We start from the raw sequence: 15,665 nt of genomic DNA on the forward strand, positions 1-15,665 counted from the left end.
CGAATAAATGATCAACCTGCAGGAAACACAGAAACGTGTGTCAGGGATCCTCAAATATTGGTTCCTTGGATTTACCACTCCAATGTAAACAATGTCAAGTGTAAATGTGAATGCTTATTGCTCACAATTATTCTACCTGACTGATTACACCTCCAGTTGTCAATGAAATGTTGAGCTAGTTTTTATACAGGTGTAGACTTATTAGTGTGATTCAGCCAGACTAGTTTTTGTATATGCCTGGATTGTGTTTTACAAATAAAGTATTTATGGGACTGTGTGAATAAATTCATAAAAACACATTGCATCCATCTTTATCTGGTCATTTATTGCTTCTTTCCTGACATGGCATCAAGTCTCTTTCCCCTCCCCACAACCGTCTCCTGCTCTTTGCACAATTCGGTCTTCAGTTTCTCTCCTTCTCGTAAGGTGAGAATACTGATCATCATCCCCTCCAAATATTGTTAACACTGATTACATACCCTACAATACACTGGATACTTAAGTTAGTTCATAACACACACAGCTGGAAGTGGTGATGCACTGTCTCTTTTTGATTTTTTTTTTTTTTAACAATTGGAAGTTTTTTTGTACATGAGAGAATGAAGTTGGCAGAAAACAATGGCCAAAGAGAATATTACATGTAAATGAAGACACCACTGCCATGGTTGACACGCGCACACACGCACACACGCACACACGCACACACACACACACACACACACACACACACACACACACACACACACACACACACACACACACACACACACACACACGCACACACACACACACACACACACACACACACACACACACACACACACACTCAGAACATGGCATATCAGCAGCAAATCTGAGGTCTTTCATTTTTAAAATTTTATCAGAATATTTTTAAGTTTCTGCTCATTCAGCACAAAATGGCATGACATGTAGGGACAGATGAGGCTGTTGAAAGCCTGACAGACAAGCACAGATAGGGAAGACATCGCAACTACACTGGACACATCACATTCACAGAACGAGACGGGACGGGACAGCACAAAAGGCGAGGAGCAGAAAGAGAGAGGGGCAGAGTCGGCGAGGTAGAGTCAGAAAGCAGAGCAGAGGGTGTATCAGCATGTAATGACTGTATGGGTGCAGGTGTGTTTCAGCTTTTCTCCCATCTAATCTTTGGTCCATTTGTCCAGGGCTTTTCCATAGCTTTAAAACTGTGGGCTGTGTAACCAATCTGCGCTTTTCTCTTAGCAGGCCTATGTGATGTGCACGTGTTTTTGCATTTTTGTGTGTTGATATCAAGGGCGACCATGGCTCTGTGTTCTGTGGGGCTCAGCTCATCAGATGACACTTTCAAAGAGAAGCGTGCCCTTGTTTCCTGCAGGGGGCAGCAGTTTTGCCTCGCTTTCTGGGGCCAGGTACTCCAGGTGATGTCGGCCCCAAACTGGGGTGGTTAAGTGCTGCCATCGCTACGTGGAGAAAGACAAGGGCATACAGATGATGAGCTGTTTATTGGAGAGATGCTTCAGCCTTCTCTAATGAGCCCCTGTTAATGAGTGATGATGAAATCAGCAAACCAAATAACGTGCGGGAGAGCGAGGGCAGTATCCAAGGAGACACATTTCTACAGATTATAAACAGAAATGCGCACAACAGAATGTGTGCAACGATGCACATACTGACCTCCCGCAATGATCCTTTGCAGCGGAGTAGTTTGTAGAGAACGGTGAGGGGGATACAGAGCATGGAGGACAGGGCCAGTGCCCAGCCAAGTACTTCACCCCACAAGGGATAAGTGTACACTGTGTTGTAGGTCAGGGGCTTGTAGTTCACCACGTGGAACAGGAACACTGCCTATATGTACAGAATAATGTCAGCCGTTTGCAACTGGCAGGTTAAAACTAAGAGAAAAACATACAGAGCAGCCCTTACCACACAGACAAAAGGCGTGATGTAGGACCAACACCACTTCATGTAGGGCAGGGGCTGATAGCCGATCATACGAGCCACGTCATCCATGAAACGGTCTGCGCCTGTCAGAAATGACACAAGGATGTTGTGATAGTGTGTTGAATTGAGCGGTTTGTGTTGTTTGTATTTTAAATGTGCGCTATTATCGTCTCACCATAGACCCATGCGATCACCACACACTCCCAGAAGGCCTGCCACAGCAGAGTGATGCCACTGGCAGAGTAGTAATCAAACAGCTGGAAGACGTACATTCCTCCCTGACAGAAACAGAGAGAGCAGTTTGCATCAAGACCATCCTGTTAATACTTTATGTATGACCTATTTTCAGCCTTGTCTCCACTTGTTTAGGCTTTCATCCCAGTTCTTTCCTGCCAATGGTTTACCATGCCTAATTAAGAATTAGGTACACAAGTCATGTATTTTAAAGAAACACTTGAATAATCTTCTGCTACCAAAACAAAATGAGACTCAGGTAAGAGACTCTGGCCTTTCATCTAGTTTCTAAATGGCATCGAATTTGGCCCCGGAATAAAACCAATGAAGTCTAAAACTCAGGGAAATCCTCACTGTACCTCTGTGACCATGGACATGTCGATCAGGAAGCAGATGAAGCAGCAGATGGCTGCTACCACCTCTCGTCGCAGGGAGCCCAGGGCAGATTTAGGCGGTAGCATGTCCATGATTCCCGTTATCAAACCCTCTACCCCTACGAACTGAAAACGAAGTACAGAGATAGCAGAGAACAAGAGAGAGAGATAAAGTGAGTGAAAGAGCAAAAGACAAGAGGAACCAAAAGTGAGGTTGAATCTTAAACATGCTTCTCAATCTATGAACATGAATGTGTTGTGCAGCTATCTACAGATATCTGAATTGTTATTTACTAATATAATGTGTACATGTAACCTTAATGTGTTCACTAGGTGACATTGTTGGATTTACCTATAAAAAAAACAACATCCAGGTGAGCATATCTATATATATGACTCAGACCCAGACACCCCTCTTCAGTCTCCCTATATAAGAATGTTTACGTAAATTTTTGCCGAAACATATTTCTACCACCAGAATGACTTGAGAGGATAACAGCAGTGTGGCTATTTTTATAGCATTTACTAGAAACGTCAGCATATGCATGGCTAATGTGGCTATGGCAGAAAAAAGTAAAGGGTGGATGGAGAAGAAATTAAGGAGAGAATGGAAAGTGAGAGTGAATGAATGGATGGGTAGAGGAGACAGACGCTCTCTGTGTGAATCAGACAGAAGCTCATTGACAAATCCCGGGGCTGCAAAACAATGGATGTAGGAGCGGGCTCAAGCAGACACATAACAAACAGGCTGCTAAGAAATGCTATGCTAAAACTGGAAGTGATGGTTGAGAGGAAGTAAGAGAAATAGTGAAAGAGAGAAATGTAGATTAGCTACATAAAGTGGTGCAGAATCAAAAGGAAAGCAAAATATAGAACGAAGTGAAACCTTACAGTTCCTCTAAGCTAAATCTAATAATTTTCATAAAGACACACTCAAATGTGACAGAGCCAGTATTACCTGGCTGTCCAGGCCCAGTACGAGCAACATAAAGAAGAAAAGTGCTGCCCAGAGCGGCGCCAGAGGCATCAGAGTCACAGCCTTGGGATAAGCTATAAAGGCCAGGCCTGGACCTGCACATTAAGAGACAGAGGAGTCAGAAGCATAAAGTACCAAGGGCATATAGCTCTTACTGTCAATACTCAGCTTATTGCACTGGGTTTTAGGCACCCAATTCAAAGGAAAAATATATTCTTACCACTCTCAGCTACCTTACTGATGTCCACCCCCTGCTCTGCAGCCATGAAGCCCAGCACAGAAAACACCACAAATCCTGCAAAGAAACTGGTTCCACTGTTAATGATGGCCAGCAAGAATGCATCCCTACAGCGAGAGAGATAAAGAGGAAGGAAGAGGGAGAGGGGAAACAGAACAGAGAGAATGACATTGTGAAAAAAGATGCATTATAACATACTGTAACATAAGGCTCATAAGGTACTCACAAAGACAAACATTGGCAACAGACGAGATGGGCTGGGATGCTGAATAGGGGATCAATAGCAATTTCTCTAAAAGCTGCTGCTGTCTTTGTGGTTGGCAGGTAGAGAGCAGACAGTCGATCAAGGTTTGAGGGGAAAGACTGAAAGGAAAAACCCCTATGCACTTCTTGCTATTTATTAATATATCTAACATTATAACAATGCATGCATGTATAATTAAATTATGAGATTTAATTCTAATTAGGGTATGAAGTCAATAACACCCCTGTTATCCAGTCTACATAGCCAGGACACATGACCTTGTGTTTATCCTGACAAGTTTAGCTGGCAACACCGGCCAGGATCCTTTCTGATCTGAAGAATGTATAAACAACTGTTGCACCGTGATAGTTATTATGAAACTGTAGCAACTGTGTTGAGCAGAAACTCACTCAAACAGCAATACAGTCTATCAATCTGAAACAGTACTTGCGTATAATAATAATAAGATGCGTATGAATATGAATAATAAAAAACAAGTGAGAGTGAGTGTTTGGGTTAAGAAAGCAGTACATATCACGACCACAATTATTAAACAAGACTTTAAGGCGATGACCACACTAGCAGCCCTAAGAGGTTGTAATGCTCATTATACACCAGGAACACTTACAGTTGAACCTTACCACTTGAGGCGCAAAAATGTTTGCATAAGGGTTGTCAAGATTTGACATAGATCAAAAGTGTTTATGTACCGTAGAATGGGAATTTCAGGACATTCCAGGCTCAGCCCAACACTGTCATCTTTCATAAACCTAAGGGCGCGGTAATAATTAGAATAGAAGGTGGTTCGTACGACATGCTGTCCATACAGTACACATTGTCAGACTGAAGGCTTTCATAGTTTTGCAAATAACATAAATAGTTGTGCCAAGAATAAACAAAGAGAGCAAGAGAGATAAGTTAAGCTCCTCTGCACAGCTGTGAATGTCAGATCATCAATTTTCGTAAAATTACAGAAATAGTCGGACACAGAAACCCCTAAACTGATGTTGGAAATGTGTGTGAAGAGTAAGGGGGTTATTGTATTTTATTGTTATTGTATTATTAATGTTAGCACATTAGCATGTTACATTAGCATAATGTGAAGATGGCCAATATATGAAAATTCATGGCAATTTATCCAGTGGTTCAAGATATTTTACTCTGGACTAATGTCTTTGACCAACCAATGGACAGACTTGACATTGTTTTTCCGTGCAGCTACAAAAAAGACAAATAAAGTAAATAAATGTGGTTTGGAAGAAAGTGAACAAGACCCAAGAATTTAATCCTGAGCCCTGCAGTAAATGAAATATACATTCACATCCGTGGGCCGTTTATTTACACATCTCCCCAGCTATTCCTGGGCTACTCCAAGTGTGTGTGAGAAACACAGCTGAGCTGACATACCTCAGAATCTGCACTCATCTTTCAACTTCCAATTAAGGTCAAGGCAGAGAAAAAGTCAGATGGCAGGATATACACGACACTCCTCCTATTATGGGCATTATAAATATGCAAGCAAACGCCGATTTACGAAAAAATATCACTATTACTGCTATGAAGCGAACTACCTCATAAGGGATTTAATATGTCTACATATCTGACTGTGTAGGGTAAACACATGCAAGCTCATCGACCAGCCTACAGAACCACCAGTAGTGAGGCCAGCTGTTTCTAAAAACAGGCAATGTAACTCAGGTTATGCACTCCAATCTTCATCAATGGTCTAACTGACCCTCTATTGCACCAGTTCCTTTCAACAGTCTTTCAAAAAGAATAATGGAATGATTCCCTGAAAATAAAATAGAGCTTGTAAAATATTCAGGGCTTTCAGTTGTACTCCATAAGAATTGAGATATCTTGTTTCTAGCGGCCTCTTCGGAAGTAAGATGTAATTTCAGGCAAGTCTGTTCTTTCAAAGCCCTCAATGTTGTCACGTTCGCGGTCACTATGTGTGTCATATGTTTTGAGAACTTTATTGAAACACATTGACCTCCATTCTTCCGGTCCGACCCTTATATCTTACCCTATTACATTTCTGCCCTTACTGCAAGCCTGACTCAAGTTGTAAGTTCCAGATTTCCCATTACAAGTGAACGCAGCATAACCGTTAGCGACGAGTTCGGCTGGCAGAGCAACTGCTGTCAGCAGTGTCACTAACATGGCAGCCTATTTACATCGAGCCCGGTGAGATACGGATATAGTAATATTACAATAATAGTAATATATTGTAAAGTTTTCGGAAAACAGGAAAGCAGAAGTGCTTTCATTAGTGGGTCATATGATTAGTCACCATTGTTTTAACTCACTCTTTGATAGATAGTCACTTTAAAGACAATTAAATAGATGAAAATCTTACCAAGTACATTCTTCCTGGCAACCTATTTGCTTCTATTTTGATTCAGGAGATAAATGATTTTACATCTGAAATGCGAGTTGTGTGCATTTAAGACAGTGTTGTTTTAGGTGAAAAGGCACTGATCTGTTGGTGCTTCATGTAACAGCCTCCCTGAAGTTTCTCTCTTCCTGTTTGTAGTTAAAGAAATCTAGTGGAAATACAGCTTTTTTCAGTTTTTTTTGATACTAGTACTCACATGAGTCTGGCTGATAGTGTGTGTTGATGTTGGCCTCCTTCCAGTGACAGTGGTGTCAGATTTTATGTGGTGTATAAACTCACTGGTAACAGTTGTTATGGAAGCGGTTGTAGCTGCCCAGCGCAGTCAGGGCGCCCAGTCCGATGGCATAGGAGAAGAAAATCTGAGTGCCTGCATCAATCCATACCTATCACAAACAGAATGGCCTGAGTAACAGTTTCACAAACTGTTTCTTAGATGTCAGTCTACATTTTCTTCTCACAACTTGACTAAAGACGTTTGTACAGGGACACCCAAATGCAAGCTTATGCAAAAATTATACCTGTGCTTCTCCAAGTTTGGACCAGTCTGGTTTCAGGTAGTAAATAATCCCATCTATAGCACCAGGTAGAGTAACTCCATGGGCCAAAAGAACAACCAGAACCAGATAGGGGAACAGAGCTGTGAAGTAAACAATCTAGAGAAAGATGGAAAAAGAGAGCAGTGAAGTATTTCTAGATACTGCAGGACCAATTTGTAAAGTATACTTGGGGGTGGGGAGGTGAAGTTTGAGTGCTATGCATTAAAACTTGAATTTAGTGAAAGTAGAAAACTCCACAGTAAACCCTTAAAACATTTAAACTCCTCACATTACATGAAGTAAGTACATAAAAAGATGCAGTTATATGATGAATAACAGACTAGTTGGAAAACTTTAGTGCTTATTAACATCAGCTATGGTCAAATGTTTCAATGTAACTGCACCCAAGTATGTTTTTATCACTTTGATTAAGCAATTACCTGCTTTGCAAATACTCAAGTCATAAGTAGAAGCCCATTAGGTCCTTCCTGTAGATGTGTAATGGGCCCTGTCATGTTACTTTGAAGAAAAGGTAGCCTGTAAATGGAAAGCCAGACAATTTGTAAACCTCCTGCAATAGCAGGGGTTTTTGGCAGACCTTTCCAGAAAGTAGTCTTTGTCAAGTTATGCTGAGAAAGCCGCCCCCTGCTACCTAGTAGAAGCATCAAATCCCCACTGATTCAGTATGGTAAGAGCAAAGTAGTGAGAAAGCACATATTTGCCTTGATCTAGGGCGAACAGGGGCAGAAAAGCCCCTTTCCAGCTCTCAAACATCTACATGGTGGAAAGTTACTAATCGGCTTACAGCTGGCTGGCTCAATCTCCTTCATTATTTTTTCCCTCGCTCTATGAGCTTTTGCTACTCTGGAGACACAATTATGCAAACACAGACATCTCCACATGCTACAAAATAAGGATAAAGTCCCAATGTATCAGAGCACACACATTTAAAAAGGAGTGGAGTGATCATCTTTTTTATGCTACTAAATAATAGTCATTCTGAACAATGTGTGTGTAGATTATAACAGAATTAAGATAAGATTATTGTCTGACTGAAACATTAAGCTGCACATATACAGTACACGAATACAAGTGAGAAAACCTAAAGCTATGAAGCTTATATTTAAGTGTGTTTCAGTCTAGACACTGATCCTCTCACTATACTAAAGCTGATTTGGGGTCCAAGAGCAAAATGCTGCAATTATTACTACCTTTGCATGAAGCGATCAAGCAAAAAAAAAAAGTCTACACTCAATAACCCCTGACAGTGGCAAGTAACGTTCCACATACAGTAAACGTATTGAGCTAAAAATATTAATCTACACTCCATAAACGCAGTGACATGTAACATTAATTGCACAGCCAGAAATTACTTTACCTTGCCAGTAGATTTAACTCCTTTCCACATGCAGAAGTAAACAATGATCCAGGTAACTATGAGACACAGCACCATCTCATAGCTGATGTCACCAGGCTCGTGCAGCCCACCAGACAGACGGAGCACTTTACGTCTAGGAGGAAGAACACAAGCAGAATTAGAGACATATTAGGCTTTTATAGTTTTTGCAAATGCCAGAAAGATGTCAGAACATTTTAACATAAGACAAATTTTGTAATCGACATACAAACATCAGAATAATCAGAATTTATGTCTGCATGGCTGGAAACTTTGGAAACATCGCACACGGACATAAAATATAAAATATGTATTTTACGACTGCTGACACATGGCTCAACTCCTCCGTGACAATTTCCAGAGAAGGTAAAACATACTCCCAGAACTCGATGACTGGGGATCGCATGCCCTCAGCCTCCGTGCAGCTTGCGTTGAGGAGGAGCTGGGCTGAAGACAGGTTCAACGGGGACGTGGAGGAGAGGAGGTTGGCAGAAGATGACGACAGAGCCAGCTGGGCAGCAGTGCGGTTGTAGCAGGTGCGGCGGAAGTCCAGTGTACAGTTGGGGGTGTTCCAGGGGTGTCCACAGGTGGCCCAGGGCAGCTGGTTGGTAAAGGAGTGGAAGAGAAAGTAGAGGCCCCACACAAGAATCATGATGTAGTAGGTGTTACAGAAGAACACTATCACCATTGAAGCCAAGCCCAGACCTGACGCAGAGGGAGAGAAAACCAGAAGAAGGTATGTTGGGATGTAATTTAAACACAGACGTGATAATCAGCTTTAGAATACCTTTTTTAGGGGAATTGGGATGTGTTCTCTGTGTGACAGACACACTAACATAAACAGGTACCTTTGAAGAGGGGTGCGATGTTCCAGGCAGAGACCCCACCCTGCTTCATGAACTGTCCCAGTGCAATCTCCAGGAAGAAGACTGGGATGCCTCCGATGAAAACAATCAGCAAGTAGGGAATCAGGAAAACCCCTGCAACACACACATATTCATCACATGGTTTCTGAAACAACACACAGGTACTGTTTCATACTGGGAAATACAATAGTTATTACTTCATGGCCGGACATTCAATATCACTCAATTATCTCTGTTCCACAGTAAAGCATTGGCAAAGATTGGATATCTAACAGGGAATATATTACTACAGTATCTGAGTGGTTTCTTGCCCAATTAATAATATGATAATTATAATAATAGTATTAAAATCAATAACTTATCCGTTAGCATACTTAACCACATCACATATTTGGCCTTCTTTACACTTTGAATTTGTTTAAGGATAAAATGGACAGCAAATTAATTACATGTTACAGTAAAATGTGGTTGTTCTGACAGTGTGTTTTTTGGTGATTGACCATGGTAGGTTAGATCACACCCTTCAGGTTTTATGTTAAATGGTGTGAATGGACTCTAAATTGGTATGAGATTAGATAGCAGTTCTGTACAGTGCACATTATGAGCAAGAATTGGTCTGTGTTATGAATGAAATGACTACAGTAGGACCCGTGCAATACAGCTTTGCACTACATGTGTGAGACCAAGCTGCTTATTACAGGGAAACGTCAACTGGCTTTGGATATGGCCAAAATCTTCTATCCCTATATAGGTCACTTCATATCTTGATAATGATATATATCACGATATAGCATGTTTTCTGATTTTTCAATAAATAAATAGTCTACATGAAATAACCACATTGTTGTATACTTCTGTGTGAATTAAGTGCAGGGTGTTTTCTCATTTTATTTAGAACTTTAGTGAAAATGAGCAGAACGTGCAAGGATCAGAACGTGAAGCATCAAAATGTTGTGAATATTGCTGTAATACAGTCCGGCTGCTGGTTTTCCGACATTGCAATAAATACAATACAACTCGATAGACATTTTTATATAATTTTGATGATTTACTTTATATTCTATATCACCCAGCCCTACTATGAAATTAGAAAGATGGCATTCAAAATGTTTAACATACATCATTTTGTTGATAATCCTTTCATATTTACAGTGCAGATAGAGAGAAAGAGAGAGACAGAAGAAAAAAGAGGTGCTATGTTTCCTTTGTTTAATTATTATAACCAGGCTCATTAACGGAGCTGTACTCAATATTTAGAGCATTAATATAGCAGAAAATAACTATTTACAATGTGATGTAATAGAGTAGTGGCGTCCTGTGTGTTGTAATCTGAGTTTCTCTGTTGTTTGTTTTCAGAACAAAGTCCGTGAATTGTGTTGTGCGTGAATGTTAGTGCATGTGGCCATTAAAAAAAAAAATCTGTAGGTCAACGGTCTGTAAAAGCTGCACAGAGGCAATCCTCCCACAGTATTTCGAGTACAGCCCCTTTAAGTATGTCCTGCTCTTGGAAGACAAGTTATGCTAGCAACGCTTATCCAGCATAAAATATGTGGTAAAAGTCATGTTTAAAGTTTTTAAGAACACAAGCTGCACAAACACCTGGCTGGCGTGGCTCTCAAGGAACAGTTGAGAAGACGGAAGCAATAAAGGGCAAAAGACTGAAAATCAGAGAGGAAGACAGACAAGGCCACAGATAAGAGATGCATTGGAAGCGTCTGTGGGAGATAATCTCCCATCCCTAAAGTGTTTTTGACAGTTTTGGTAAGTACTGTCCTTGAACTTGAAAGCTGCATCATGTGCATGGCAGATGAAGGACTATGAAATGAAGACGGGAAAAAGACAATAGACTCCAGTAGGAGTTATTAGCCCTGATAGAGACATCCAGGACTTGTTTCATTTTGATTAGTAGTAGTTGGCCCAGGGCAATTGGTTCGTGCTCAGTGTTTGCTATAAATAATCTCCTTTTGGATTCTCATACTTTACTGTAGGAGAAGCTTGCCTCGATCAGGGATACATGATAGAAAAAGATATCAAAAAAGGCGGCAAGAGAAATTTAACTCACTAAATCCAATCATAACTATTTGGTTGAAATGGTAATATAACTGGGTAATGCCACCACAGTGCGCAGATGGGAGGGAGTCACATGACCAGCAGTGACGCAGAGCAGAGAGAGGCTAAGAGGAAAGGAGGTAAAGATGGATACATCAGAGGACAAGAAGGCAGAAAAACAGGGACAACGCTGCGGTAGAGGAGGTTCAACAAATACAAAAATGACACACCAAGGCATCAGCCTGGTTGGCTCCGAAACAGTGCTATTGATTGACAATTTGTGCCTCATTCAGTCCATTTTCTTTATGTCATTCTCTGAGAGCAGAGGGCTGCAGCCTTATAAGGAAACATTCATGAGTGTGAGTCTAAGAGAGAAAGGGGTGGGAGAGAGAGAGAGAAAGAGAGGGAGAGAAAGAGAGAGAGTGCGAGGGAGAGAGAGATCCAATAGGAGGCGTGAATGGAATGACTGGAGAAAATGCTTGAGCTCACATACCCCAACATATTGGCCAAATCATCGAGGAACCTCATCCTTAATAGGCTTAAGTAAATCCTCTCTAATAACAACTGGACTAGACACATCAGGCCGAGCAGCTGAGTAATAAATAAATAAACAAGATTAACTCTGTGCATTTACAGTACATTCATCTATTACTGTCTTAAATGAAGCGTGTTCTTGTTTCAGTAACAAGCAGATCCGACTAAAGAGCCCCAGGCGTTGTTGTGTTACAAGGTGTACCATGGGTCAGTCAGAGGTGTAAAACGAAGTGCTAGAGCGGATCTTGCTGCACTGACGCTACAGGGAGGAAAGGACGGGCACGGTCACAGGACGGTTATTGTGTGACATATCCTTATCAAGGAGAGAGGGAGAGAGAGAGCACCTTTGTATGCGACATGAGCGCTGGGCAGGAGCACAGGGGGTGGACTGTGTGAGGCAGGCCATTGTTATACGATACCACAAGGTGGGTATGAGAGCCGTGGGTCACAAGACATACACACACAAGACAGAGGGAGGGCTGGACTTATACACACACACACACACACACACACACACACACACACACAGCCCCATGTTGAGTTTCATTTCAACAAATCACCTCGTAAAAAAATAGAAAAGTAGGCAGGGCAGAGATAAGAGAAGTCAAGGCCAAAAGCATTAAGGGCAGGTTAATATTGTACGAGTTGGCATGAATGAAAAAAGAGAGGATGTGGGGAAGGGCATAAAACAACGCAAGTGACCTCATATGCCAGTGAGAGAGCAGTGGGAACATGGTAGAGCTCTATCCGCCTGTTGGATACAACAGCAACTGAATACATAAAGTTAAACCACGTGGGTGGGCATGGCTTGTCAGCTACGTGCTCACAGCCACGCAGCCCTGGCTTCATCTTCCTATTATGTCTATCTCACTTTCAGTGTTGACTAACCAACTGTCAGGAGTATCTGAGTTCATCTAGACTGTTACAAATTGATCTGAGTAAAACCAGAACAACTGAGTAAAACCAGAGCGACTCTTCAATCAGGGAAAGTTTTTTTTATCTACATTTTCTTTTTAACCATGCTTTTTGTATTCGTACAGCTAGATAATTGTATCTCTAAATCTTTCACATTTTTAGACATAAATTATATTTCAATATATTTTAAGAGTGCTGTTAAAAGTCAGGATGATTTTTGTTGAATTCCGCTCAGCGTTCAACACAATCACTGCAAAGGAACTAGTGCAACCTCTTTTAGTGCATAGTGGACTTTCTCACCAACATACCCCAAACTGTTAGGATTGGCAGATGACATAGGAAAAGGAGAAGTTGTCTGCATGTTGATATAAAACGTCCACGATAAAACACATCACACAGCCCCTTTTATTCATCCTCCAAAGCCATTCCTACAAGTCAGGAGATGCATCTCCTGACAGATTACATACTAATTCATTCTGCCAAGAAGTCATGAACCTTGCATGAATAGCTTGAATGATGAGGTTGTACACAAAAGAACTGTAATTCATGATAAACTCACTATTTAACATGAAGATCTCCATGATCTTTGTTTGTATATTAGCAGTTTGTAGTTATCTGTAATTTTTCAATATACCATTCAGATGTACATCAATGGGCCTATGGGATTTTAAAGTTGTACTGTTTATTGTAACTGTGCTCATTTGCTGTGTGTGCATAAGGCAGAGACCTACATTAGCTACACAGTGGTCTTTAAGCTCACCTCCTCCGTTCTTGTAGCAGAGGTAAGGGAACCTCCACACGTTGCCCAAGCCGACAGCAAAACCCACGCAGGACATGATGAAGTCCATTTGTCTGGTCCAAGTTTCTCTCTCCACCACTGGTACTGCTACAGTCACATTTCCACTCCCAGCTGCAGCCCCATCCTGGGTCTGCGGAGGGCCAGCCCCTCCACCCTCACCGCACCCTGGGCCGGCTCCAGGCACAGGCACCAGGGGGCGAGCTGACCCCCCGCCCTCCTCCTCGGAGAGGGTCCCTGCCTCCAACTGGGGGAGACTGATTTCACCTGGACAGAAAAAAAAAAGTACAAGGGTTGGATGAGAAAGAGAAATAGATATCCAGAATCATGACGAGGAGGGAGACAAAAGGAAACTGATAAGACAGCAGGAATCAGTATGTCTTAGTAACACTATCCACATTATTATCATATCTAAATATACACATTCACAACATCACATCTCTTGAGCCAGACTTACACTGAATGGAAGCGGGAGACATGTGCGTGCCGTTTTCCATTCATTGCAAAGCAGTGCCGGTGAAACCTTAGCCTCTAAACCATCTCCTCTAATCCGTAACAGGACTGAAATACATCTCACCATTTTTTGTGTAAACTGCCCTTACACAACTAGTATTTGGAATAAAATCATGATGCACTATTATCATCACTAAGCCCTCCCCTGATGTTCATGTCAGAGTGATTAGTGTGCTGCGGTACAACACAGCAGAGAGCTGGTTCAAGGCATATCTCAAACTCCTCTGTCCCTAGCAAAGCTCTCTTTTTTCTCTATCCCACATTACACACCACTGAAGAAATGCGTGCAACACACAAATAAAAGCAACGTGTCGCTTCATTTAGTGCCATTCCATGATATCAGCATCAGCCAGCTCTGTGCTGGATGCAAAGCAAGGCAGCTGAATCCAGATCAGAGCAGTTTGAGGGGGGGTGTGAACAGAGCAGGGGAAGGTAAGTGGGACGTCAGCATCTTTAGAGCAACTTCACATGAGGATACCTGTGGTTTAAGATGATTTGTGATAAATAGCCACGCACACTATGTGATTATTTAAAGCCAATTAAAGCAGAAAAAATAAAATGTAACTGGGCATCCAGGGGGTATATGTCAAACAATTAACTCTAGATACTCTTATTTGGAAACTGACAGATGCATGAGTCACCTAATTTCACTAAACAGTGATGCACTCATGATACTGCTGTAAAACTTGGCAATGATTGGTCGGGAGAACAAGTATCTTCCGTGCTCACTTTGAATGACACCTGTTCAGCACCATATTTAGCTTCAAAATGACTTTAAGCATAATGTGGTTAGAAATATAGACAGAGTGTGTGGGTTTGCTCTCGTCCACAAATAATAATGTCAAAGCAGTGGCTGAGGCAGGCTCTAATTCATCAGCATGTGGTTGGCTGTTTTAGCTAGTGGTTGAATCAGTTATTGATAAGCGGCGGAGGTCACTCCTCATACTCACCTTGGCTATTCTCTTCCAACTCTGGTGACATGTTGTTGGTAAGCGGCAAAACAAAAATCAATCTTATCTTTCAGAAAAAAAGATAGGCGGCTGATGGTTGAGCCAGGGGGCTGCTGAAGTTTGATAAATGTGCCTCGCTAACAAGGCACCCTCTGGGCTACGAGACAGAGGCAGGCACAGAGATGCAGCCTCGGTATGCAGCGCTCCCAGAGCCGTCTGTTTTTTTTTGATTTTCTGAGTTTGTTATTTATCTTTCTTGAAATGAAAAAAAAAACAACGCAGTTTTTTGTGATTATCACACGTTGGAACCCCTCAGCTCAGCCAAGAGATGGAAAAATGTCACAAAGCGTCGCGGTCAGTTCAGCCGTTGACAAAGGAGATTCAAAAGCAGTCGACGAAGCACTTGAAGGTAAGCCTGAAGAATCTCATGGATAACGGTTAAACGAAAATGATACTGCGCCTGAGGGTGGAGATATTCTGATTTAAACAGTCCCGTCAGAAGTCCATGAACCTGTACATGATGCAGCGGCTGCTCGACAAACGAAGAATGTGATCTGCTCCTCGGTCAGTTAGCTGTGACGGACGCTTCCCCCCCGCCTCCTCCTCTCCGCCGCCGGGCTGACGTGATTGGCTGAAGCCAGCACAGTGCGGTGCGCACAGCATCAGCAGCACCGCTCAGACAAAACGACGAAGAGTCACAAG

At 41.9% G+C, this 15,665-nt stretch overlaps 1 protein-coding gene across 1 annotated transcript; it reads right to left on the reverse strand.

The window, feature by feature from the left end:
- Positions 1-1,035: 1,035 nt before the first annotated feature.
- On the reverse strand, positions 1,036-15,438 carry LOC310951245 (sodium- and chloride-dependent creatine transporter 1). Its single transcript, XM_083919378.1, has 14 exons — positions 14,964-15,438; positions 13,465-13,767; positions 9,189-9,320; positions 8,718-9,045; positions 8,323-8,455; positions 6,927-7,061; positions 6,688-6,791; positions 3,749-3,873; positions 3,511-3,623; positions 2,538-2,678; positions 2,120-2,222; positions 1,927-2,027; positions 1,678-1,848; positions 1,036-1,463 (listed from the first exon to the last, which is right to left on the reverse strand). Exons 1-14 carry the CDS (start codon positions 14,992-14,994, stop codon positions 1,335-1,337), a joined length of 2,049 nt encoding a protein of 682 aa, XP_083775504.1. The 5' UTR covers positions 14,995-15,438; the 3' UTR covers positions 1,036-1,334.
- Positions 15,439-15,665: the final 227 nt, after the last annotated feature.

This window comes from Echiichthys vipera (genome assembly GCF_963691815.1).
Source record: "Echiichthys vipera genome assembly, chromosome: 9".
In the NCBI taxonomy this organism is placed as follows: Eukaryota; Metazoa; Chordata; class Actinopteri; order Perciformes; family Trachinidae; genus Echiichthys; species Echiichthys vipera.

Coding starts and splice junctions, on each gene's coding strand:
- LOC310951245 (XM_083919378.1), bottom strand. CDS start 14,994: ATGTCACCAGAGTTGGAAGAGAATAGCCAAG. Junction 3,874..6,687: donor TTCCATAACAACTGTTACCA/GTGAGTTTATAC, acceptor CTCTCGCTGTAG/GGATGCATTCTTGCTGGCCA. Junction 2,028..2,119: donor GGTGATCGCATGGGTCTATG/GTGAGACGATAA, acceptor CATTTCTGACAG/GCGCAGACCGTTTCATGGAT.